Source organism: Arvicanthis niloticus, chromosome X, assembly GCF_011762505.2.
Source record: "Arvicanthis niloticus isolate mArvNil1 chromosome X, mArvNil1.pat.X, whole genome shotgun sequence".
Lineage (NCBI taxonomy): Eukaryota > Metazoa > Chordata > Mammalia > Rodentia > Muridae > Arvicanthis > Arvicanthis niloticus.
The window spans coordinates 17238313-17266143 of NC_047679.1; the positions used below are offsets into that span (position 1 = coordinate 17238313).

The window sequence follows — 27831 nt, forward strand, 5'->3', positions numbered from 1 at the left end:
GCAAGAGGATCATTTGAGCCCAGGAGTTTATGCCAACCCAGGCAGCATAAAGCCATAGTTCTTTTTTTTTTTAAGCATATAATATGAGATACATGACTTTTTTAGATAATCTCAACTGGCAGGCTACCTGTCTTGCAACTAGGAGAAAATAAATGGAAGATGGGCAAATGGCACATTCTTATAATCCCAGTACTCCAGAAGCAGAAGGATACAGAGTTTGAGGCCAATCTGGACTACATACTGAGTTCCAAGCCAGTTTGAGCTAATATTGACATTCTATTTAAAAAAAAAAAACTCACACATTTTAAAAATAGGTGGATACGCTGGGCAGAATTGACGGGGCAGAAGGAAGCAGATCTCTGTGAGTTCGGACTACAAAGAGACACAAAATAGAGTTTTTGTTTCATCCATTACCCACTTTTGTTTTATTTATTTGTTTTTGGTTTCTTGAGAGAATGTCTTATGTAGCTCATGCTGGCCCCAAACACCTTGAAGATTGACAGGAAGTCTGGGGTTTTGTCAGGTGAAAACTCCTGAACAAAGGATGCTCATTGACAAAAATGTCCTTCATGGAAAAGTAGAGAAGCTTCAAGAGTAGAAAACAGATATCTTTTAATGAATGCACAAGTAATATCAAAGTCAGATTGTGAAGGGTTATCTATGTGCAAAGCAACACTCTGAAATAGTAGTCTACTCTTATGTAAGGATTCCATTTTCATGGTCTCAGTTACCATAAAAAACAAGTACATATATACAATATTTCAAGAGAGCACATTTATATTACTTTTATTATTAACATTGTCATAATTATATTTTATTATTAGCTGTTAATCTCTTCTTATTGTCTACTTTATAAGAATATCATGGGGCTGGAGAGATGGCTCATCGGTTAAGAGCACTGACTGCTCTTCCAGAGGTCCTGAGTTCAATTCCCAGCAACCACATGGTGGCTCACAACCATCTGTAATGGGATCTGAGGACAGCGACAGTGTACTCACATATATAAAATAAATAAATCTTTAAAAAAAAAAGAATATCATAGGCATTCATGTGTAAGAGAAAAAAATTAGATAGATTAAATTCCGGTAGTGTCTGTGGTTGCAGATGGAGGACTGTTTAGAGAGAAATTCAAAACTTCTATAGATATTAGAAAGAAAAATTTTAAAACACTATTAAGAGATTTCATCCCCAATGGCAATAGACTTTTTACTTCGGTGTCATTATCTCAGCTATATGTGAAAAGTCCCTTCTATCTTGAAACTATCTTAAGAATAATAATGATGGTGCTGGAGAGATGGCTCAGTGGTTCAGAGCACTGACTGCTTTTCCCAGTGTCCTGAGTTCAATCCCCAGCAACCACATGGTGTCTCACAACCATCTCTAATGGATCCGATGCTCCCTTCTGGTGTGTCTGAAGACAGTGACAGTCTACTCATATACATAAAATGAATAAATTTTTTAAAAAAGAATACTAATGATACTGTTTAAGATCTGTTTTCAAAATCTCCTGGGTGGGGACAATTCTTAGATTGAGGAATCAGCTTCTAAATGGTATTTATCAGGATGTGGACAGTGCTAGTGATCTAATTGTCCTGAATCAACTGTTAACTCTCTATTGTGGCTCAAAACACTGGTCCAGATGGAATCACACCTTTTTGTCACTGTCTCATTAAGCTCTTACCACCCTTACCACTCAGACTTCCACTGCTGAGGCACTCAATCTTTTACCCCATCTTTAATTTGATATTGGTTATATAGGAAGTCATCCATATGAATGGATGCAGACTGAGAATCTGGATGGTTTTGCTGTTTCATTAAAGCCTAAACTGCAAAAGCTGATAATATGATTACATGATACTAATAACAGATTACATGCCTGTGATTCCTGTCCTCAGGAGGATGAGCCAAGAGTGTTTGTTGTTAAAGAGTTCCAGGCCAGCCTAGGCTACATATCTGAAATGTCTCTAAATTGCCTTGTATCAGCTGGCATCACTACCCTGTGAGCCGCCTAAGAAGAGAAGGTCCCAAGTGTCCAAAGTTATTTAGAGAAGATGGAGTGCCTATGACTGCCACTGTGCCTTGGGGACACAAGCATAGATAGGGCCCATGTGGGACCCAAGGAGAGAGGTTCCTGAGTGCTTCATGTGGCTTTGCTGGTACACCAAGCTAAGCCATCAGTCAAGTCTTGGCAGTTTTCCCCTGAACTGTGTCCACAATCCTCAGAAAGGAAGTCCTTTTTTTCAGACCCCTGAGAGCATGGTTACTTTGGAGACACCAGCCCCTGAGACTGCTCTAGTGGATGAACCTAAGGACAAATCCAGTCAAGGAGCACAGCTTGTTAATGAACCAGCACAAAGAATACTAAGGAGCTCCTTGGTATTTAGCCTCAGGAGAGGCCAAATCTTTGACTCGCAGTGTCTAGACAGCCTGTTCAATTGCCCAGCTCCAAGATATGTCAAAGAGATGGTGCTAAAGGAGCTGAGGCAATGCACCAAAGGAAAAGAAAAATGAGATGGGCTGCTTTGATTTGAGGTCACAGATTGCAAAAAGAGCAAGCAGAATCTAGATCCCACACCATCCGCTTTCAAGCTCGTCACTAGAAACAGAATGGCCCTGTTTTTGATTCCCAGACATGAGCATCTGAACAGAAGCCTAAGGAAGAGAATTACCTGGGGACTTTTCACCAGCCTGTTGTCCATCTAGACTGCTTTTAGACTGCTCTGAAGTCCTATTTTAACCCAGGGGGCCTTAGGCTTTCTGGCTCCACCTAAGGAGAGCTATGGTCTTCCCTGTCTGTCTAAGAGGATCTGTGAACTTCCTCATTTACACAAGGGAGACTAAGATATTCTGCCTCTACTCAATGGATTCCGTAACCTTCACCTTGTTCTTAAGGGGAACTGGTAACTAATATATACTGTATATATCACAGAATTAAATTTGTACATAAGAATAGTGTTTAATTACCGTTACAATTTATAGTGGAACATTTATACAGTATAGGTATCAATTAAATATGAATTAAGTTATTAATAAAGTTGAGAATAATTTTGAAGTATAAACAGAATAGGGGAATGTTAGGGCAGTGAAGCGGGAGTGGCTGGGTGGGTGGGGGAGCACTCTCATAGAAGCAGGGGGGAAGGGATAGAATAGGTTTACGAAGCGGAAACTGAGGGGAATAACATTTGGAATGCAAATAAAAAAATAACCAATACAAAAAAAAAAAAGAATCCTAGTGTAGTGGTTGGATAGATGGCTCAGCAGTTAAGAGCACTTGCTGTTCTTCCAAACTACCCAGATTCAGTTCCCAGCACCCATATGTTAGCTCACAACCATCTGTAACATCTATCTGGTGGATAAATACTCTCATCTGGCCTTCATGAGTGTGAGTCACACCTATGGTATAGATACATACATGCAGGCAAAGCACCCGTATACATAAAAACCAATCTGAATATAACACTAAGGTATTTGTTGAGACAAGATCTTAGTGTTAGCTGGCATGGAACTCACTATGTAGATCATGATGGTTGTGAACTCACAGAGCAGGCTTGCCTTTGCCTCCAAAGTGCTGGAATTAAAGATGTCTTTATTTCAAATGGAAGGTCTCTGTGGGTTTCCATGAGAAAGGGCCACAGAGAAAGTGGGATGTGGATACTGTTTCTGTTTTGGAAGGATACATTCAGAGGAGACAGTCTTAGTGGATGAACACGAGTGTGTTGCATCTCAGGCATCACATAAAGAAGATGTCACGGACAGAAACAGAAACTGTCTGATTAATGGTTCATATCTCTCCAGAGAGACCAGTTAAGAGAAAATGGCAGGTTATGGGTTGCAGGTTTTGGGGAGGTAAGGTACAAGGAAGGCCTGGTGGATGGAGAAACTGCTGCCCCCTTCCCACTTCTGGCGCTCCTCCCCCATCTCTCCCTCTGAATATCCAGCATTAACCTCGTGAGACCTCGTGGCCTTTGTGGAGGGCACACCGCCCCCACGGAGCCAGGAGCCTTTGCAGCCTGAGGGCTGAGGTCCGGGAAGAGGCACAGGGCACATGATGCCCAATCTCTCTCACCAGCCCAGCACCTGACCAGGAAAAGCTGTGGGTTTCGCAGACCAGAGACCGGTCCCTGAGCAAGATCAATGGCCTCCCCGCGCCTGGGAATCTTCTGCTGCCCTACGTGGGACGCAGCAACGCAGGTGGTGCTGAGCTTCCAACCGCGGGTGTTCCATGCGCTGTGCTTGGGCAGTGGCGCTCTCCGCCTGGTGCTGGGCCTCCTTCAACTCCTACCAGGGCGCGGATCTGTTGGTCACAGGGCGCCTGCGACCTCCCCAGCAGCCTCAGTCCACATCCTCCGTGCTGCCACCGCCTGTGACTTGCTCGGCTGCTTGGGTAAGGGCGTGCAGCCAGCTCTTTTGGGGCTAGGATATGCAGCTGGCAGGGTGGAATGTTCAGAGTTCATGGGATCTGCCCTCGCTTGAGTATGGTACAGAATTCACTGTTTGGGACCTGCTCTGGCCAAGATGCGTTGGCCTTAGAGGGGAGTCTAGGTTTGGAAACAACTAAAAGCTTTGAGATATGTAACTGGCTCTTGGGTCCACAGCAGGTCTAGAACTATATACCTGGTAACTGGATAGTACTAGAGAATTCTGCAGAGTGATTGGTAAAATTAATGTCCGTGGCACTTTAACAAAAGTATCCTGTTGGGTTTGTTAGTGGAGCTTATTAGGGAAACCTCAGACATGCCGGTGCAGTTAAAATTCAGAAACAAAGGAAACCAGACACAAAACTAAAGCAGGTCCTTGGTTACCTCAAGGAGAAACAGCCACCGTCACCTGTATGCATGTTCTTTCTTATGTGTTTATTTGTTGTTGTTTGTTTTGTTTTTGTTTTGAATCCAAAAGTACTGTCTTTTGAGCTGTTGTTGAAATTATCAGGGCCCTGTTCATGCTTGGTAAAAGCTCTACCAAGCAGCTCTATCTCCAGCCCCTCAAGGACATAAAGTGCTATCTGGTGGTGCGTGTTCTGTAACACCTTTGTCAAGAATGACACAACATTTTAAAATGTTTTCAGCCACCAGCTCCATCCCCCAGAGAAGACTGACGGCATGTGAGGGCTGCATTAATTTACATAAAGTTTTATGGGAATACAGCACTGCCCAGCACCTGCTCCTGATCTGAGATCCTGTTAGCCTTGCTAGGACAGAGTACAAAGTTAGAAACAGACACTGTGGTCCACATACACACACAAAAAAAGCCAGAACAAACCAAAATAAAATCATAGTTAACTACCTGGCCCTTGGCAGAATGAGTTTGCCAATATCCTCTTTCGACTAGAGAGAGTATAATGCACTTTACTGAGCTTTATACTAGGCGTTTATTTTATCTGCTTAGCGTGGAAAATGTTCAATATGCATGAAGGTAATCTATAATTATAAGGAAGTATTCTGAATCCCCAGATGCCCCTCCCCCAGCTTTGCAGACTTCACTCTTTTTTTCTCCCTTCTGGCTGGGTTAATTGGAAGCAAATTCCAGACTTGGTGCATTTCTGTCTGTTAGGTTCCAGAAAAAAAAAAAAAAACTAAAAAATTTGTGCAGTTTAACACTAATGCCACTTTCACTTTAAAATAATTAAAACCAAGTTCTCTATATCATCAGAATGTATTCATTTGCCTCCTATATGGTCTGCAATAGTGAGACTGTTAAAATAAGACCCAAATTCTGTCTATGCTTTGCCATTTTCTGATGGTGCTGTGGGAACTACAGTTTTTAATCATTGCTGTTTGTCCTTGTGGTAAAGACTGTGTGTCCTGTGTTTATTTTCCTGTGTGCTTCACCTTGAGAAGGTCCCTGGATACAGGTGGCTGACTGTGCCAAGGCCCAGACCTGATTTATTCCCATTGCCAAGAGTCACAAAAATGTGACTGGACTTATTGAGGAAGTTTGAGTTCAGATGAATACTCTGTAAATCCCAAGTCACTTTCTCATATTTGGAAAAGCTAATTTTCTTTCCATGAGGGATAAATCATTTTTACTGCAGGATCATTCAATGTGGTGTTTTCTTGATTCCTTAAGGATGTTCTCAGGTTAGATAGCAATATCAATTCAATTTAGTCCTGTGACCTGAATATTTTGAAATAAAGAGGTATCAAAATATCTTGAGGAATAGGAAAAGGACACTGTCCTTCTGAACATCAGGTAAATGCAGTGGTAGATATGGGACAGAAGTCAGGAGAGGGCTTAGGACTGAACCTTCTTCTGAAAGATATAAAATATGAGTGCTCATCTCACAGGCCCCTGGCCCAGTTTTAGTTCTTTGAAGACAAGCCCATTATGTGGCCATAGTGAACTTATGGAGCCCTAATACTGCTGCTGCCTCTGGAGGGCTTAAGTCAATGGCATGTGATCCTGCACCACCATGCTCTTCTTCTAACCTTTATTGAGCTCCAAGAAGAGCTAGATTGCTGACAATTCTAAAATACTTTTCAGAAAAGCTATTATTTTTTAAATTAGGAATGACTTAGTGATTAGAAGATAGAGCTTTAAGAGTTTAGTAAGCACATAGTAGTGCATTACTCAGTACATGTGTATGGAGTTACATATATTATGGACTGTTGCATAGTAGTACATGTGCATCTTCCCAGGTCCTTATATAATGAGTACCTAACCTGGATAGTAAAAGATACAGGTGAAGAATATAGATTTGTTAGTGGTGTTGTAATTCCCAAGCACCAAACAAATGAGGGACAATGCTGTTTCTGCTTGTCATTTGATTAGATACTGAAGTGCTTGGGACAACTCTGACAGTAACAACTATCTCAGTTGCTCGGCCTTCATTTTCTTCTTTATCATTACACACCAACATGTCTGTTTTTCTCTTTTCCTTCCTTCCTTTGTTTTCTTTTTTTTTTTTCCTTTACATCCCTCTCCCTAAAGCAACCAGATTGCTTCAGATTTGAATTAGTAACAAATAAGCTTTTACTGTCTAATTCTCATACAGGAATCGTTATCAGGTCCACAGTGTGGGTAGCGTACCCAGAGTTCATTGAAAACATTTCAAATGTGAATGGAACAGACATTTGGCCTGCTGCTTTCTGTGTGGGGAGTGCGGTAAGTTACCTTCCTTTGTTCACCCTCCTCTCTTTGCTCCTCCTACAGGGTGGTCTTCAAAGTTAGCAGAGCAGACACTGGGAGTTGTGATGAATGCAATTTTCAGGTCTTGCCCTGGACCTGAGGACCAGGAGTCAGTATGATGCCAAACCTACCTGGGGTACAGATGGTCTGAGAATGACCCAATCAGTGTCTCAGCTTTCTCCTTATACACACATATATACCCTCTCCATAATGTGAACACAGCGCCAGTAAAAGTCAGCTACAGAGAAAGACAGAGATTGGATGTGGTTTTTCTAAATGAAATATATTTAAATATACATTAAGTATTTCATATGAAATTTTTGTATAAATAACTCATTCAGTAAATACCTATGTTTCACACGGAGAAACATGCTATGCTTCTTGCACTGCACGTCCCCTCACGGAAATGATGTAGAGGGCACGAATGCCATGTGGAGTCTCCATTCCTCCACAGAACTCCCAGCTGACTTCCATTCACACGTTCTTTGTTTTCCTAACTACATTTTAATGATGACCCTGTCTCAACGAACTTTAGTAAGGTGCATTGATTTTATGCTGCAACCCACACGCCACTCTTGTCACCCCCTTCTACTCAAACACGTTCTGAGTCCCTCAGGTTCACACTTTTCCCTTCTCAGAAAGAGAGCTTCTACCTTAAACCACAGGAGTCCTTCCCCCATTGGAAACTAGGCACCACACACCTCTACCTGCCTTGTCTAAAAGCACACCAAAGACAGAGTTTCCATGTCAAATCCAACTGTATAGACAAAGGACCAATACATACTCTTATTGGTCACAGCCACCCTGAGTTCCAGAGAATGTGTCCATATGGGATAGCTTACATACCCATGATTCCAGAAAAATTTGTGTCTGCCCCTCATTTTAGGCATGAGTAGGACATCTCATGCCTGCTGCTCGAATCTTTGATGCTGAACTACTGTTTATAGATGTGGATCCAGCTGTTGTACAGTGCCTGCTTCTGGTGGCTCTTCTGCTATGCGGTTGATGTATACTTGGTGATCAGGAGATCAGCAGGACGGAGGTATTTATTGACTGGAGACACAAATAGGGGTGTTTTTGCTGGTTCTGTGAGTAAAATCTGGACATGCTATTGGGCATTCAAAGGTTCTTTGCAGTGTGACTCACACCATACTTTAGACTATCAATTGGATTTCCATCTAGAAACAACTATGCCTGCTCATTGTTATAATAACATTTTTGAACACTTGGTCTTACTGTGAAATCCAGGCTGGCCCTTGAGGCTAAAATCCTCCTGCCTCTGCCTCCTGCATGTTTGGATTATAGAGATTTGTTGCTATTCCCAGATGACAGCTCACTTTGGTAAGATACCAATAGTAAATTCAAAACATCAAGATTCTTACAACCTTGTAAATAAGTAACTTTGGAAATTAAATAGGGGCTGTTGGGAATCTCAGGTGAAGAGCATATATATTCAAGACCCTGGGTTCAATTCCAGTGGCCAAACCAAAATAAACATACAAAAAGAGGGGAAGGGAGAAATCAAACATTTGTAAGATTTTGAAGTGAATCCTATGTGGGAGCCCTCACATTCATATCATCCCACACTGGTTTTATCCTGCTTATTCTCTGGCCTCCCATCCTGTCCCTTGCTACTCAGGGCTTTGGTATTAATTTTGAAGTAAACATTCATTCCAGCAGGCAGGGTGATGATGCTGTTGTTGTTGATGATGATGATGATGAAGATGATGCCACCAGCATCTAGAAGATCTGGGCAGAGTATGGCTTCTGAGGATGCCTTATCATGTAAAAAGCTACTACATGGGATGTGAAGCCCCAGAAACTTTACAAGGGCAAGTTTTCATCAGAGTTATGATACTGTGAGGAATGGAGTGAGGTCCCCATTATAGAGAAACAAGGCACATAGCATAGGTAACAAAGATGCCAGGTTTCTGCGGAGACTTAGTCTCACCTTGGTGCCTGGTACAAGTCCTACTTCTTGGAGCTGTAGGCAAAGTGTGGGTGTGTTCTCACTGGTTGGAATGAACCAGGGCTGGGAGTGTCACTTCCAAAGTCTCCTTTATCCTCCCCTTTGAAGAGGCTGCTGGTATACAGGGTAATGGGTGTAGCTGCTTCTACAGATGGCCACTGAAAGACTGAGACTAGTGGGGAGAGATATCTTATAAATTCCAGGGCAGGGGACCAACTTGGCAAATGTGGCTGGCTAAACTTTACATGTCCTTTGGGATCCTGTCAACATTTAGCTGCTTTCTTTGGCAGGCAGGGTAGTATTTTATCCTTTAATTCCAATCCCAAGAAAGGTAATTAAGATAGATATAAAGCTTGAATTTTAGCTGTTCACTGCATCTCTCTCCTGGTGTGTAATATATGGGTTTCAAACAATATTAGATGGGGCTTAAGATCTTGAAAAAGGCCTTGGACTAAAGGTATAGTATTGTAAGAAAATGACAGTACCAGCACACTCAGGCACCCCAGAGACTGAGGCAGGAGGATCTGTCGTTGGAGGTCAATTCAGGCGGAATAGTGAGAACCTGTTGCAAAAAGAAATGAAAGTGTGGGTGGCCATGGAATTGGTTGGTCTTGCATCCTGGACTGCTCACTCACCACTCTGTAAATGCATCCAGTGTGGCCTAAGGTATGGGGAGGGTATGGTGGAATGAGAGATCTTGCTGTCATCAACAGTACAGTCCCCCTATAGAAAGAACGTCTTTGAGGTAGCTGAGTCTCTATACAGCCTAGAGCTCTGGCAATGCTAATATTGCTGCTGTGCCCCCTCCAGCTTCCTGCCCCTGTGAGGCCAGCGGATGGCCACTCCAGGAACTGCCAACAATGGGGGAGACAAAGTATGCTGGAGTCATTTCCTTGTGTTTTCCCAGACAAATGGCACAAAATGGTTCTTCTCTAGAAGCTTTGTGTCCAAGGCTCTGCTTCTTTCTCTGCTTAGTGTAGGTTCTGGTCCCCTGTTCTGATCCATGAGTTTACTTTCTGTTCATAGAGCTAGTCTTCAAAGTCAGAATCCCAATCGGACATGGATGTCATTTGCTAGGTATCCTGTTGAATCTTGAATAGCAGCTACTGTGTGTGACAGTTAGAGCCTGGTCACAAGGAAGCATCTATTTGAATGTTGTCCACTGCTCCATGGGATCAGCTGGCTTTGTGTGAAGCTAATTCTCCAGAGTTGCTGGTAGCATCTATAAGAGCATGTCACCAAATCTGGAAGATTGGGTAACAAGGATAGGACTGGGTGGGTATGTGCAAAAATAAAGATAAAGGAAGGCTATGGCAGGAATGTGAGCTATGCCTGGAATGGGAAGTGCAGAGGAGGGAGGAAGAAAAGAAAGCCCTCCGATTGCCTGGAGAACTTGAGCTGTCTAGTTTCCCACTGGGTCCTGAGACACAGCTTTTTGGTTTGAGCCTTCAGATTGCACTCTTTGTCTGATTTTCATGCAAGATATCCACCCCCTTTATTTATTATTAATTTTAATTGTGTGTATATGTGTGTGACTGTCTTGGGGCTTCTGTGTGTAACTACAGATACCTGAAGAAGTCAGAAAAGGGAATTACATGGATCCCTAGAGTTGGATTACAGACAGTTATATATGAAGAGGCTGGGGTCCAGCTTAGTCAGAACAACTGATTGCCACCTATGAAGACACATGCTGGCTAAACATGAAAATACTATTTAACCCAGTAATTTCACACACACACACACACACACACACACACACACACACACACACACACACACACACAGAGAGAGAGAGAGAGAGAGAGAGAGAGAGAGAGAGAGAGAGAGAATTGAAAACAGGAACTCAAATAGCTGTATATGCATGTGCATAGCAGTACTACTCATAGTAGCCAAAAGGTAAAAACATTCTAAATTTCCATTGGTGGGTATATGAAGGTAAAGAATGGGGTCTTTCCGTGTATAATGGTGTATTACTCACCTGTGAGAAACATGCTGCAAGAAAAAAATGCACAAAAGCCACGGAATGTGTTATCATCTGTGTGAATATCTAGAACAAACAATTCCACACAACAAAGAATATTAATGGTTCTCCAGTCCAGAAGGAGTGGTAGTGACTGCTAATGGAAATGAGGTATTTTATGATGACCAAAATATTCTGGAACTAGATAGTTGTGGTGGTTAGACAACACTGACTGTGTTGTTTATGCAAAAAGTGTCTTGAAATTGTTCATTTTCAAGTAACAAATCTTATGTGATGTGAATTTCACCTTGGAAATCACAAAAGTGTAAACCCAACAACCCCCTCACCAACAGCACAGGAAGCTCTGGGCAGAACTTAATCTAGTCATTTCCACTGAGTAGTCTTGTGGGCCCTCTTAGCTGTGGCTACCCCTCTTCTGTTTTCTCCTAGCACCATCCTGCTGTACCACATCATGACCTGGGGCCTGGCTGTGCTGCTCTGTGTGGAGGGTGCAGTCATGCTCTACTACCCTTCTGTGTCCAGGTAAGCCCTGTCACACAGACAGTTCCTGGTCTATTGTGTGCCTCTAGTAGGGAATGCAAAGCTGTTACAGCTAAATCCATCTGGAAAACAATGAGAGGGGCAAAAGAGGTAACTTAATGGTAGAGAATTTTGTTAACATGCTTGGGGCCTTGAGATTATCCCTTCCCCACAAATGGAGATACTTATAAAACCTCAAGGCCTAAGCATGAAAACTCTAAATTTACATGGAAAACAGACAGAGGTAAACAGTGTCTCTGTGACTTAAGAGATGTTTAAACCAGGGCTCAGTACAGCAGAGCCCTCCTGACAAGTCTTGCCCTTTGTCTATGTTTATGAATAAAGTTTTATGGGAACACAGCTATACTTGTTCGTGTGCTGTCTGTGGCTGCCTTTGATTCACAGAGACAGAATTCAGAAATTGCAACAGAGACCATGAAGTGGAAATAAATCAGATTAAGTTTACTGACCCATAGTGTAGAACTTTTTAACTGCTTTCAGTTTCTTAGTTGGATGTTTGCCACTACTTTGGTGTTGCCTTTTCTATTAATTACTTTTCTGTTACTATGATAAAATACCATGACTAAAGGTAACTTAAGAGTGTTTATTTGGGCTTGCTCTTTCAGAGGGATAAGAGTCCATCAGGGCAGAGAGGCATGGTAGCAAGTAGCAGCCATGGCTGCAGGATCAAGAAACTGAGAGATCACATCTTTAACCAAAAACACAAAACAAAGGCAGTGAACTGGAAGTAGGGCAAGGCTATAAACTCTCAAAGACCACACTGTGACCTACTTCCTCCAGCAAGGATGTGCATCACCTCCTGAATAACACTGATAACTGGGGACCAAATGTTTAAATACCTGAGCCTGTGGAGGACATTTCTCATATAACCATTACACCTTATCAACTATGAGTACTCTCAGAGAGTTCTGTGCAGGTTCACAGCATAGTCTGCTTTCTGGAGAACTTATTAAAAAAAAACAGACAGTAGTACTCTATCTATTAGAGTAGAAGACACTTAACTGAAAAAGTACACTTTTCCTTTCTCGTGTACTCTCTGTGGGACCTGGAAACTCCTGGAAAAAAAAGTAAGCTTGAGAGTTCCATTGATTCATGGATTACAAGGAGTCCCTGGGTATTCAAATAGGTAGATGGCTCAGATTTAGTCTTGATACTTGATTACCTCTTAGTCCTGTGCTACCCATGTTTTGGAACCCTCACTCTCATCTGTTATTTTCTTTCTACCTTTCTGTCAGAATCTCTTCTTTCCCTTCTCTTCTCTCATTTCCCTGACTGGCCTGGACCTTTTCCAGACCACAGTTAGCCTTCAGAGATGAAGAAAAACATTTGTACTTAGAAGTAGGCATCATAGACGCTTGCTGACCTCTCTCTTTGTGTCTGAGTTGTCCTGTGTCCTACTTTGGCTTCACTTCTCACTTCTTTTCAGACATTTTTCTTCTCTTACATCATGTGTATCCTAGCTGATAGTTCTTACCTTCTTTTTTTTAGATTAAAAATATGAATATGATTGTTTTACTTCAGGTATGTATGTGAACCATGTGTGCACACAGTGCCTAATGAAGTCTGAAGAGGGCACAGGATCCACTGATGATTATAATATATATGTGCTAGGTATTGAACCCATATCCTCTGCAAGAGCAACAAGTGCTCTCAATCTCTGAGCCATTTCTCAGCTCTATCCTACCTTTCTAACATGAATGCATGGTTTTTCATTGCATCCTAAGGTGATCAATGATTTCTGTGATTAATTTGTAGAAATTCTCATTAGTTGCCCTGAAAAGAACTTCACCATCCTGTAATACATTACTTGTTTTCAGACAAGAAAAAAAAAAGGAGTCAGATTTTCTTTGGACACAAGAGGAGACTGATGCATTTCCCTCTCTGCTCTAGCCTCTTATCTCAGCTTCCATGTAAGCAGCCCATCTCAGTCAAAGCTTTTCTTTAAAGGAGCATGTTTTGATATTCTTTTTAAGGTGTGAGAGGGGCCTGGACCATGCCATCCCCCATTATGTCACCACATACTTGCCACTTCTGCTTGTCCTTGTGGCCAACCCAATCCTGTTTCACAAGACAGTGACTTCAGGTAAATCTTTGGAGAATTGCTCTTGGTATATGGACATTGAGTACATCTGCATGCCTTGGACACATAAAAATACAGCTGTTCCATCTGGAATTACACATTACAATTGACCTTATTCATCTTTCTTCAAAGACATGAGCAGACAATGGTTAAGAACACTTCCAGAGGTCCTGAGTTCAATTCCCAGCAACCACATGGTGGCTCACAGCTGTTTGTAATAGGATCTTATGCCCTCTTCTGGAGTGTCAGCAGCAGTATACACATATATACAAAATAAATAAACACATCTTTCAAAAACATTAAACAAAAAAGTCATGAGCAGAATACAGTTGGACTGACTGACAGTGTTTAATAAGTGGAATGTGAACGCCTATCTACTTATTTACTATGCAGTATTTTCTGACATTTGCTTAGCTAAAGACCATGAGTTTTAGTTGAGGCTTCACTTATGTACTGGGCTCCTCCAGAGTCTGCCTTTAGTATAAAGGACCTGAAAAGTGACTTTTTCAAACTGTAGAGGTAGCATAGAAGTAGATAGAGCAGAGGCAGATAAGGGAAAAGGATGAGGTACGGATTCAAGAGTCTGGTCATTCCTATGTACTCACTTGGCCTATGCATTTTGTCAGATGTGCAGGAAGCAGGATGTGGAACACAGGAAACACATCCATTGCACTCGTAAAACTAGATTAGAGGGAAGTAGTGAGTCAGCAGACAGACATTCCTCTTACAGCTAGGACTAGAGACCTGTGTCTCAGCCCTACCACCTCCTCAAGTGACCATAAGTTGGAGTGAGTGCCCATATGTCTTATGTTTCTGTGCATCTCTTGGGCAGAATGTGAATTAAGGCATTTATTTGCACATTGGTCTTCACAGAAAGATTATTTAAGAATTAGAAGTTGTTTGTAGAAATTTCTAAAGAGAGTGCTTAAAGTCTCTATCACTGGTGATAAACTATTGACACTTTAGATGCAACTTTTCCTATCTTCTTTTACATGCAGTGCATTAAATATACTTTTTATGCTGAAGTATCAACAGTTGGTTGAACTGAAAAAATATTTATTTGCTATTTTTATGTTTATGTGTGTGTGTACCTACCTGAGTTTATGTGTATTACATGCATGAGGCCAAAAAGAGGGCATCAGATTCCCTGGAACTGAAGTTACAGGTTGTTGTGAGCTGCCATGTGGTTGCTAGGAACCAAACTCATTTTCTACAAGAGCAGGGAGTGTTTTTAATCACTGAGGCATCGCTCTAGATCTTGGTTATAGAATTTAAAAAATCACTTAAAAAGTTTATTATTAGTAATAGGAACTTACTGTAATTGGGTGAATATTTTTATTTGCATTTAAATCTAGGAATTTTTGTTTTAGAAATTACATACAAGTAGTGATTTTTATCAAAGCAGTGGACCTGCCTTGGCTAAACACTACAATGTTCTAGTGGTTATATATGTCTGGAGGCACCATGGGTCATTAATTCTTCTCTAAAGATATATTATTTTTTCAATATTCTAAAATAATATGTGTATATTGTTTTAGAATGGATAAAACAAGCCTTTAAAAATAGAGTATTTGAATAAAGTACTAATGAAATCAGGAGCTCAGTTAATGAACTACCAGTGTTAATTTCTCAGTTGTACAAAAGTCCTACATTTGTGCATGATGTTCACACTGGGAGAAGCTGTAGTTATATGGCAATTCTCTGGGCACAGTAAGTCAAGCTGAAATAGTGGTAGAGCACTTGCCTAGCCCTAGGTTTTATTTCTAGTATCACACATATTAAAAAGTCATTTTAAATTCAATATATATATGTATACATATATATATATGTATATATATATACATATATATATATATATATATATATATATATATATATATATTACATATGTTTGTATGTATGTATGGTCTTGGTGTTTATAAGGACACCAGATGTAACACTGTAATGACTGTCAGTAAGGGGTTTTGCTTCATGCTTTTCTGGCTGTGTGTAAGGGTTCATATCTGCTTTGGTTTTCTTCTCTGTTATGGAGTTAATATAAGTCATGAATGTTGTCTGATGTTCCTCTACATTCCTACAGTGGCCTCTTTACTGAAAGGAAGAAAAGGTGTTTACACAGAGAATGAGAGACTGATGGGGGCCGTGATCAAGACTCGTTTTTTCAAAATAATGCTGGTGTTAATTGCATGGTAACCTTTCTTCTAGTATTTTTGTTGTTGGTTGTGCTAGTGAGAAGGATGTGCCAACTTGCCATTTTACTTGTCCAAATGTGACTTGAGAATTCCAAAGGAAAGGATCTGGAAGGAAAATCTCTGAGACAATTCAGGGTATCCCCTAAAAAAATGAAAAGAACACAGGTCAGTAAGTCATCTTTTGTAAAACCTTAATGACAATTATGTATCAAACCATGAGAATAAGAAGTTAAGTGTTCAAGGTTTTGTTTTATTTCTCTTTTGTAAAGAAAGATTCAGCCAGTTTTTCTTTTCTTTTCTCTCCTCCTCCTCTTCTTTCTTTTGTTATTGTTTTGAGACAGTGTCTCACTACATATCCCTGGCTGACCCAGAACACTTAATGTAGATTCAGATGGCATTAAATTTTCAGTGATTGATTCTCTTGCCTCTGCCTGTCCAGGTGCTGGGATTGTAGGCATGTACCATCATGCCCAGCTATGTCTTCAGTTTTCAAATATTTAAGCCATATGCACCTGATATCTCATCCCATTGCTGGGCTAAGCAAAATAAAGGAAGAGGCATGCTGTTTATTTTGTGTGTATAAACATTTTGGCTGTATATATGTATATGCAGTATGTGCATGTTTGGAAACCAGAAGATGATGCCCTGATTTCCCCTGGAGTTACCAATTCTTTTTGTTCTTTAACAATGGAGGCAGAGTCTCACTGTGTTGCTCTGGCTGGCCTGGACTCAGAAATAGGCCTGCCTCTGGGATTAAAGATGTGTGGCATTGTGCCCAGCAGGTACAGACATTTGTGAGCCATCATGTGGGTGCTAAAAACTGACCATGGATCCTCTTACAAAGCAAGTTCTAGTATAGCTAGGGCACACAGAGAAATTCTGTCTCAGAAAGACCCACTCAGCCTCCTCCCCCACAAGATTGTTATAAAAACAGTAATGAATCAGTACCATACAGAACACAGCAAATCTTTGTGATAGTAATCCCCCTGGCACAAGGACATTTATTTAAATGCCCTCCTAGGAGAGGTCCAAGTTATCTGCAGCTTATATATTCACATTGTTATTTTACATTCCAGGGACCTACAAAGATTAACATTTTAAAATTCCTCATAAGGACTTGCATTGGCTATTTTTCTACTGCTGTGATAAAACACTGTGACAAAGGCAATTTATATAAGGAAAGGTTTATTTGGAGTTTATAGTTCCAGAAAGATAGGAGTTCATCACCATCATAGCAGAGAATATGGCAGCAGGCAGGTTGGCATGGCCTGGGAACTGCAGCTAAGAGTTTACATCCTAATCCACAAAAAGAAAGCAAAGAAGCTCTCTGGGGATGGCATGGACCTTTGAAACTTCAGAGCTCACTGCCAGTGACACGCCTCTAAAAAATGTATACTTCCTAATTACTCCCAAATAATTCCACCAACTGGGGACCAAGCATTCAAACATATGAACCTACAGAAGCCATTCTCTTTCAAACCACCACAGGATTGATGAGATAGCTCAGCCAAGTAGAGGCATTTATGCACAGGCCTGACTAGTTGAATTTGATTCTTGCATCTCACAAGGTGACAAGAGAGAACTGACTCTTAGAGATGTCCTCTGACTATCTTCTGCCTCTGCCCCTATCTCCCAGCACACATGAATTCTGTATAAAATATCAAAATGGCATTTTGGACTCCATCAAAAGGTTAAGTTCCCTTTCAAAAAAGAGAGAAAGAAAGAAAGAAAGAAAGAAAGAAAGAAAGAAAGAAAGAAAGAAAGAGAAAAGGAAGAAAGATAGGAGAATGATTTCTTGTTTGATACAGGGATAAACTTTACACCTTGATGTGATGTGGAGTGTTTCTATCAGGAGAATTGGTTGATATCTGTGTTAGACCAAGAGAAGAAATTGTGTTTCAGTTAAAGTCTTGGTGCCAACTCAATTCTGTCCCATAAAAGTGATCATGTTGCCACCAAGAACTGGTACATATAGACCACAGTTAAAGTCACTTTGAGTTCACTGAGTGCTTTCTTCACCTGTGGATCATTTTCTTCCCGTCAGTTGGTTGTCCAATATCATCAATGAAAGTCTCTTGTTCTACCTTGAAATGCAACCAGATATCCATGGAGGCTCTCTGAAACGCATCCAGAATGCAGCCAGGACCACATGGTTTATTATGGTAGGCTAATCTAGACTGAATTTTTATTCTTGTAAAAAAAAAAGAAAGAAAAATCAATATAGAAAAAAAAACATTCGAAGTATAATGTGTAAATGCAATGTAACCAGTGCAAGGTTTATGGACTGCCATTATCACTCATGCACTGCCATGCTAGGTTCGGTCACTGAATTACTTAGGCTTAGAGCTGGGATGTGGTCTGGTGACAATGGTTTCTGTGTTTGATCTTCAATATTGCAAAATGAGTGAGTGACTGAGCGAGTGAGCGAGTAAAAGAATGAATAAAAGTAAGGAAATTTCTGCTAAGTCACTGTGGCCTAGAGTATGAGACATTTGAAGTTCACAGTATCGAACTGTTACTCTTTTGTATTTGTTTCTTTTTATTAGATTTATTTACTTTATTTTATATGTATGGGTGTTTCAGAGGAAGACCAGTCCATTGGGCATACCAGAATGGAACTTATGATTATGGTGACCGAAGATTGTCACTTTTTCTTCACTCCTCTGACCTCAATGTATTCTTTTGTCCTCCTTCCTAGGGAATACTGAATCCAGCCCAAGGAATTCTCTTGTCTCTGGCCTTCTATGGCTGGACAGGATGCAGCCTGGATGTCCATTCTCCCAAGATGGTGATTCAGTGGGAAACAATGACTGCCTCGGCTGCTGAGGGCACATACCAGACCCCTGTGGGTTCCTGTGTGCCCCATCAAAACCCCAGGAAGGTGGTGTGTGTTGGAGGGCACACTTCTGATGAGGTGCTGAGCATTTTGTCGGAAGGTAATGCTTTACTTCAAGGAAAGTGAATTGCAGAGCCCCAGAACTCCCTGGAAGTCCTTCATTAAGCAGGGAGCTGCAGATGGGAACTTACATTTCATTGTACTCTTGCATTTCCTCTTCCACTTCTTTTCATTTTTATGTATTCTCCTTTTTAGTGACCAATTTCATTTTATGTATATGCTTGTTTTGCCTGCATGTGTGTCTGTGTACCACATTCATACCCGGTACCCATGGAAGCCAAAAGGTGGAGTCAGATCCCTCTGGGACTGAAGTTACAGGTGGTTGTAAGCTGCCATGTGGGTGCTGGGAGTTGAATAAGACTCTTCTAGGACATCCAGTGCTCTTAATGACTAAGCCAGTTCTCCAGTCCCCCATTTGTTTTCAAAACAGAATTTCACTGTGAAACAAAAGCTAGCCTCTAACATTCAATCCCCATGCCTCAGCTGTTTCAATGGTGGTATTACACGAATGTACCACCATGTCCAGCTAATTGGTTTCCATAATTTTCTGGCAGTATAAGGAAAAAGATTTAAAAACACTCAGGGGGTTAGTTCCCAGTACCCATATTAGTGATCTACAATCTCCTGTAATTCCATCTCCAGGGGATCTGATGCCCTCTTCTAGTCTGGGTGGGCACATGAACACATGTACTCATAATACACATAAATAAAAATAAATATAAACAAGAACACACTTACTCAGGGACAACAGACCAACCCTGCCCCTCCTCAGCTGGCCCATAGAGAAAGGGTAGGGAACATCTAGTTTCACTGCTAAACTCCTTATCATATACTATTTCCAGAGCAGCATCCCTTATCCTTGGCTAGCTGCTTCCACATTCTTCTACCTGTGCTATGCACTGTAGAGTGTTTATTAGCATCTCTGATCTCAGCTCACTAGAGTATGAGAATTGAAACTCCTTTACACAGCAATAAATATCTTCTGTGGACGTAGTATTCCTCAGGTCAGAAAATGTCTCATTTGCAAAAGTTTAAAGAAACTTGCATTTTGAACATAATATTATCTGGGATACAGACACATCTAAGTATACACACTGCACACACACAGACACACACACAGACACACAAACACAGCCAAAGACAATACACAGTTCTGACAAACTTTTACCAAACTAGAAGGAGGAACATTATGAGAAAAGATATGTAGAATTGGCTAGAGGTCTATCTTCTTTTTCTTTCTTGCTATTCACGTATGCAGAAGAAGATGTGTTCTTGGGACAAATATGGCTGAGAAAACATATGGATAAATCCATGACCTGATGCCCTGAGGTGGTATTATGTGGTTGTACTGGGGAGCTATAGAGGAAACAAAGAAGCTCTTTTGACTGGACCTACAAGACAGAGAAACTGTGTGTTTAGGGACTTTCTTTTTTTCTGGCTGTACTGGAGTGGTAGCCAGGGTCTCATCTATGCTGGGCTATTGCTGCAATTCCAGCCACACCCCAGCCATTAGTCTTCTGATGTTGCCTCAGTAGTTCATGAAAACAGGGACATACAAATTGAGACTGATGTCAGCATGCCAAGTTATTGATACCACCTGGGGCAGGAGTAAAAAGTTGCATCTAGAATTATTTATGTGTGTCTGAATTCCCATCCTGATGGCTCAAAATGGCTGAGCCATTTTTGACACTATAATAAAATTCAACGATGACAATAAACCCCATTACATTTGGTCCCTGCACCCTACTTCCTTCCACCACTTCAAACAACATTAATCAGACCCTTCTTGTTTCTATTCCTTCCAGCCAGTGTTGCTCACAGGCTGAAAGCTTTCAGAATCTTTAAAACAATGAACAAAGGTCCAACAGGAAAAGAAACAGGGGCACTGTTCATAATGGCTGCTGTCTTTAGGATCGCTTCTTTGCTGATATTTTTTTTCCTTTTTTGTAATGCTTCGAATGTTACCAATGTCAACTTTTTGCTGCACAATAGAACCACACCCCCAAGTCCTATTTCAATTTCTTTCAAAGCAAAGGAAGAGGTTCTGGCAGATTAAGGACGACCTGGGACCCCTCTATAGTCCTGAGGGGGAAAAAAGAGAATCCACTGTGATATATAATTCAAATACCATTTTAATTTATTCTTTAAAGGGTTTAGTGAATTTTGGTGTTTTTCATTAAGTCGTGCAGTCATTGCCAATAAAATAAAATCCAGAATGTTTTCATCACTTGGAAGCTATGAACACTCCCTAGTCCTCTCCTCTCCTCTCCTCTCCTCTCCTCTCCTCTCCTCTCCTCTCCTCTCCTCTCCTCTCCTCTCCTCTCCTCTCCTCTCTCTCTCTCTCTCTCTCTCTCTCTCTCTCTCTCTCTCTCCTGAGTTTCACATATAGCTCATGTTGACTTTGAACTCCTGACCATTCTGCTTCCACTTTCAGGTACTGAGATTGTGAGGGTACACCATCATGCTCAGTTTACAAGGGTTGACTTTCTGCCTGCTAGGCAAGTACTTTACCAACTGAGCTACATTTTCAGCCCTCTTCATTCCTGCCAGCCACAATTTTTTCTATGTGTATGAATGTTCTATACATCTCCTATAATCACATCGTACAGTATTTGTCCTTTTCTGTCTGACTTCATAGCTTAAAGTTTTGAAGGTTCAGCCAGTAGCACACATTTGCACACAGTTTGTTTATGGGTGAGTAACATTTAATAGTATGGAAATACTCATTTTCCGATTTTATTTTTTTAGCAACTACTGTTGATTGTAAAGAACTCCATCAGGCCCTGTATTAGGAGCTGTGTCATGGGTTTGCAGCAAGGACCATAAGCCCTGCCCTTGTAGTTTATTGGATACATTTAGAACAGTTAAAATTATTATTCTATTCTATTAGTCATTGAAAATGTTAATTTCTTGTTTTGTTTTTTAGAGATAGGGTTTTTCTGTGCATAGCCCTGGCTGTCCTGGAATTTGCTCTGTAAACCAGACTAGCCTCGTGCTCACAGAATTTGAACCTGCCCCTGCTCTCAATTGCTGGGATTAAAGTCATGCACCACTACCACCCTGCAAAAGTACTGATTTGAGAAAAAAGTGGAGAAAAAGGAAAGCAAATGAGAGCCTATCTAAAAGAAAAAAGAATTTATGTAAAAAGAGAAGTCATCAGGATGGAGGTATAGCTCAGCAAGAGCACTTGACTAACATGTACAAGGCCCTGGGCTCCACCAGACCCTGTCCAATTAATTAATTAATTAAAAAGAAAAGGGGGAAAGGCAGTTGTTAGTTTAGAATCCACAGTGATATGTTGTTCACTTATCTTCTGTGTCAGGTTTTTTGTTTTTGCTTTTGGAAGCATCCTTCAAGCACAGAGTAAGTTGGAAAAATTAACCAAAAACATTTCCTGCCAAAGTACAAGAAGTAGGAAGTTCAGTGAAGTTTACACTTCCTTACCCTGAAATAGCTAAATTAAAATGACTCCTAAGAAAAAGTCGCCACCATTTTGCATGGTAGTTCAATACAGGAATTTGCATACATGGAACTGCAAAGAACAAAGAGAGCTGTTGTGCAGAAATTAAATCATTTTAAATGTTTTGCTTCTTAGAGTACTATAGTGCATTTAAAAAGATTTCCACATCTCTTTTGGTTAGCATTGTCCTGTCTAGTCTAGTGATGTTTTAGCTACTTCTCTGTGCAGCAACAAAAATTCTGAGGAAAACAACTTTTTAAGAGGGAAGGTTTAATATGGTTAAGTTTTAGAGGCTTTTGGAACACGGTGCATATCCATTTAATGAAATTTCGTTCACCATTTCTCTGTCCTCTTGCTTCGGGCTTGTGATGATGAAGACCATCATTGCTGGGGGTTGACTGTTTGATATCATGAGGTCATGGTCACCTGATACTAGCAGACTTTGCATGAATAGGGAACTAATCAATACCCTAGTAGCCATGCTGAACTATCTCCAGAGTCTTGCTCTGTTAATACTTTCTCTTCCTGGAGACTTATAAGACAGAAAAAAGCCCCAAGGTCACCCAGGCTTGCTAGAATCCAGAGCCCAACCCCTTATCTGACTTAGGACAAATGGAGCTACTTGAGGGTGGCTTTATTCCTGCAGTTTTGCCCTTGAGAGACTCCTTATACATCACTGTTTTTCATGGAGATGGGTGTAGGGAGTGAAAGACCAGACACTTTACAAAGCCATAGAACTCTGAGTTTGTCCTCAAGTGTGAGGTCATGGGGGAATATCCTCAGCAAAGACCTCGATCACAAGCCACCTTATGATACTCAGCTGGGTCTTTTTTGAACAAAACCACAAAAATCCCACATGAATTCTCACACACTCGAGTTGAGTTCATAACCCGGCTGACCCTGTGAGAATCAAATCTTTTTCAAGTGCCTTCAACCAGCCCCTCCTACAGCAGTGCTATTCTGGAGGCTCTTAAAAGCCTTTCCAGCTGCTCCCTGGTCACTCTAGCCAGATGGTTGTCCTCTATTAACCATGATGGCACCCACACTCAAAATCCCGGCCTGGCTGTAGGGTCCATGGCCAAACATCATTCCTTTGTTCCTTTCTCTAGATTCCCTGAGGGGATCTAGAGCAACATTTCCTTTGTGCTCATCATGCCTATATCTTCTTAGATGCATCTGCCCCTGGTGAAGGTTTAGCTGCTTGTTCCCTAACAGGCCACAGTGGGTGACCCACGTGCATTAGAGTAATCCTGCAGTATGATGTTTGCCTCTGTTCAAACTGTTATTTTTCCTGCCCTCCTTAGGTCATTGATGTTAATGCTGCTCCAGCATCCAAGGGCTCATCCCACTGTTGTTGAGGCATTGACTCAACTATATCCACTCAATATGTTTACTGAGTACTCCATTCTAGAGGAAGAAAGAAAACAAATACAGAAAACACACAGGGATTATTTAATATGATATCCAAGTAATGAGAAATACTATGGACTCTTTAGGGTACAGGCGATATAATTCAAATGAAAAGAGCTTGCTTAACATGCAAGTGGCTCTGACTTCAATACCTAATTTGTTAAGAATAGGAACCACTAATCAGGGAGAGAGTTAGTTAGGGAACTGGTATTTCGATAGGGTAATCCAGAAGTTTCTCTTTGGATGAGGTAACATCCTGAATTGAGACCAAAATTAAACAGAAGAGTCATGAGAAAATTGAAAGATGCATCATAGGCAGAAAAAGAGCTGTGGAATGGTCTTTGAAAGGACCATACCTTTAGGAGGAGGGAAGAAGTATGTAGATTAGACTGCCTGAGGGATGACAGGATGACAAGTGAGGCTGCATAAGTAAGCATGGTCCATTGGTGGAGTTTAGAGACTGTTTGCCTGTGCATACTGGAAAAGGCCTCCTTGCTTCATGAATTCCATCTTTGAATTTTCCATATGCAGTTCCTACCCTGGCTCAGAGCCAGTTCTCCTGGGTATTTTGGGAGCAAAAGAATAAGTCTGCTATTTGTTCCAAAGGATTTTGCTACCCGGAAGGAAGGAGTGCTAGTCAAGTGATTAAGTAGACCTGCAGGGTGACCCTTGATGAGAATGTTTTATTTTGCCTTTCTTATTGAGCTTACTTTCCCACCCATTTTACTGTGCTGTGCCTACAGTTTGTAAGTCATGTCGAATTCTAAAACAAAGGGGAAACTGATTAGTAAGAAAATAGAACAGAACCACAGAACAATGATGGGATCCAAGAGAAGCCAGGTGAAATGAGTCACATGAGGCTACTTAAAGTGTGTGTCTGGTTTATCTTTGAGCTTCCTAATGGAAACTAAAAAGAGAATGTGATAAGTTACAAAGTTAATTATTCTGAAGAAAGATAGCAATGGCTCTTAGAAGCAAAGAACAGCTCTCTTTGTCTCTGTGTCTCTGACTCTCTCTGTCTCTCTCTCATGCGCTCACAGATTCTAGACATGAAGGCCAGAGAGAAAGGTCTCCTTCCTTCAGCTTCCTATGAAATGAGCACTAAATAACTCAGAGATTATTTGGATGTGTGTACTATACCATGTGAGAAGCATTATTTGTCCCTGGTCATTGTATCTAGGGCTCCAGTTTATGATCAGAACAAGGAAACTGGCTTGGCAAAGCATTGCCAGGCATGTGCTGTTGTATGTCTTGATAGGTGTTTAAATTTCAACCCCTTGGGGGATGGAGAGATAGTTTTCGGTGCTTCCTGGTGAAAGAAAACTAATGGCACCGTATATGAAGACAAGAGCAAGAATTTAGGAGAACATAGGTTGCTCATTCTGAAGCTTTCTAGAGCTGAGTGCAGGTAGCCAGGCAGGAGGCCCCACTGTCTATGTCACAAGTTCCCATGGATGGACTCTGTCCATTGTTTGTACATCTCAGGCACAACCAGGGATCCAGGGCTACCTTAATTAAACTGTCACATTTCCTCTGGAAGCATGTGTCAGCCACCTGAAATGATTCTATAGGATTCATTTCATTTCATTTTTTTCTCTGAGTAAATGGATTAAATATAGTAAGGGATTGTCTTAGTTAGGGTTTTACTGCTGTGAACAGACATCATGACCAATGCAACTCTTTTTTTTTTTTTTTTTTTTCGAGACAGGGTTTCTCTGTGTAGTCCTGGCTGTCCTGGAACTCACTCTGTAGACCAGGCTGGCCTCGAACTCAGAAATCCCCCTGCCTCTGCCTCCCAAGTGCTGGAATTAAAGGTGTGCGCCACCACTGCCCGGCCCAATGCAACTCTTATAAGGACAACATTTAATTGAGGCTGGATCACAGGTTCAGAGGTTCAGTCCATTATCATCAAGGCAGGAACACTGCAGCATCCGAGCAGGCATGGTGCAGGAGGAGCTAAGAATTCTACATCTTCATCTGAAGGCCGTTAACAGAATACTGGCTTCCAGGCAGCTAGTAAGAGGGTCTTATAGCCCACACCCACAGGGACACACCTACTCCAACAAGGCCACACCTTCCAATAGTGCCACTTCCTGGGTGGCATGTACAAATCATCACAGGAATGATGTAGAGGTTTTTTTCCCCTCATTTTTTTTTTACACATATACACAGGTAATATTGATGTAAATTATTTTTTGAGACAGGGTCTCTCTCTATAGTCCTGGCTTTCCTGTAACTTGCTTTGTATACTAAGTTGGCCTCAAATTCACAGAAATTTGCCTGACCCCTTATGAAGGGATTAAAGTGTCTGCCACTACACCTGGCCTTAGATGCTAATATCTGACTAAGATTCATTCATTTATTCTTTCTTTCTTTCTTTCTTTCTTTCTTTCTTTCTTTCTTTCTTTCAAGAAAAAGAAAGATAAAGTCTCATTTTATTGTTGAGTACTAGCAGCATTTTCTAAATTTGAAGTAAGGCCTTCTCAGTTGCTCAGTCAGTACAGTGCTTGGCTAGCTATCGCTAGGCCCTGAGTTCAGTTCCCAGCACTATATAAAATGAATATGATGATACATATTTGTTATTCTAGCTCTTTGAAGGGGGACACAGGAGGATTGGAAATTCAAGGTCTTCCTTGAATATATGTCAACTTCGAGGACAGCCTGGTCTACATGTGACCCTGTGATAACAAAACAAGACTAAACCTTCTAGAACCCCAGCTCTAACTCAGCCTGCTCTTTTCCTCTTCAGGTTCGGATGCCAGCACTGTTGAAATCCATATTGCAACTGGGTCCCGAAACATAAAGGAAGTTGACTCCATTTCCCAAGCCCAGGGGGACATCTGAATGGATGGGATAGGGGTCAGACACCCCTATTTTTTCAGGTTCTGTGTCTTGTTGTTTTGGATTGTGTTCTTGCCTCCCTTCCTATCACAGTGCTACTACAATGTAGCATCCTTCAAATTTCACTCTGATCACCATAGTGGAGCTCACTGAGATGACCTTTATGCTAGAAGAAACAACATACCAGAACTTGGAGATGGAAAATTCCCTCTAGAACATTCAGTGTCACCTCTTGACTCTCAATTACCCCCTGGACTTTTCCTAAGGCCAGCTGTAATGCTAAGTGCCAGATCCAAATCCTTGAGAAAATAGTTAAATAAAGTCATTGTGACTAACTCCATTTTGACATGGATTCTGTCCAAACAACCTGTAGCCAGTGGTCTTCTGGAAGGTTTGGGTGGTGCAGGAGACAGACAAATCCAATAAGTTGGACTGGGATTGGAGCACTGAGAGGTGTGAAGCAAATCTTTTTCTAGTCCCACTAGGGTGAGGGTGCATCATATCTTTAATATAGCTGTCCTTCCTATGCTGTGTCAAATAATGACATAGCCTAATAACTCCTTGGAGCTATGATTATTGCTGTGTTTTTACCTTTTCCTCAGTTAAGGTGATACACGTAGCTGGGCAAAGTGATTCATGCCTGTCACACTACCTAGAGAAGTTGAGACAGAGGTATTGCCTTGAGTTCACAGACTGAGCTACCCAACGAGTTTAAGACCAGGATGGGCTACTAAGACCTCACCTCACAAAATCAAAATAAAACAAAACAAAACAAAAATAAAACTGAAACAAAACAACAAAAAACAAGAGATGATACTTTCTCAATGTGTGTGATGATGCTGTAAACTGAACAATCAGCCAAAATAATGCACAGTACATAAAATTACAGTACCTGAGTACTGAGTTGCTGGATACGTGTCCACCATACTGCTTATTGTAATTTAAAAAGTGTATGTCTTTATAAACCTCTTATATCTCCTATTTATTGTATCTTTTCATTTCATAACTTCTTCCTGTGTTAAGGTAATCTTGTGTTGTTTTGTTTCTTGTGGACCCCAGTGCAATAGGTCAGTACATCCACCCACCCCCTTCATTATTATTACTTATCTTATGCTATTATTTAGGTCATAAATCAAGAGCTATCTTTGTACTTTTTGTCAAGGGTAAATATTAAGTTAGACCATATAGATTTATGCAAGCATGTCTATTCCATCCATATATCAACAATTGTTTATTATACCAAGCTATCAATCATATATTATTCAACCATTTGGATTATGTGCATTTATCTTATCATTTAGTCAAACAGTCGATCGTTTCTACTATTTGGGTTACCT

At 41.0% G+C, this 27831-nt stretch overlaps 1 protein-coding gene across 1 annotated transcript; it reads left to right on the forward strand.

Annotated features, from left to right (window-relative positions):
• Window positions 1–3953: 3953 nt before the first annotated feature.
• Window positions 3954–27831, forward strand: Gpr143 (G protein-coupled receptor 143). Its single transcript, XM_034485314.2, has 9 exons — window positions 3954–4384; window positions 6992–7101; window positions 8073–8167; window positions 11505–11597; window positions 13589–13698; window positions 15776–15884; window positions 17932–18049; window positions 18586–18823; window positions 26403–27831. Exons 1-9 carry the CDS (start codon window positions 4135–4137, stop codon window positions 26495–26497), a joined length of 1218 nt encoding a protein of 405 aa, XP_034341205.1. The 5' UTR covers window positions 3954–4134; the 3' UTR covers window positions 26498–27831.

Excerpts from the sequence above, each read along its gene's own strand:
- Gpr143 (XM_034485314.2), top strand. The coding sequence starts at position 4,135 with ATGGCCTCCCCGCGCCTGGGAATCTTCTGCTGCCCTACGTGGGACGCA. Across the intron at positions 7,102-8,072 it reads CTTTCTGTGTGGGGAGTGCG|ATGTGGATCCAGCTGTTGTA; the intron begins GTAAGTTACCTT and ends TACTGTTTATAG. Across the intron at positions 18,824-26,402 it reads GCTGAGCATTTTGTCGGAAG|GTTCGGATGCCAGCACTGTT; the intron begins GTAATGCTTTAC and ends TTTCCTCTTCAG.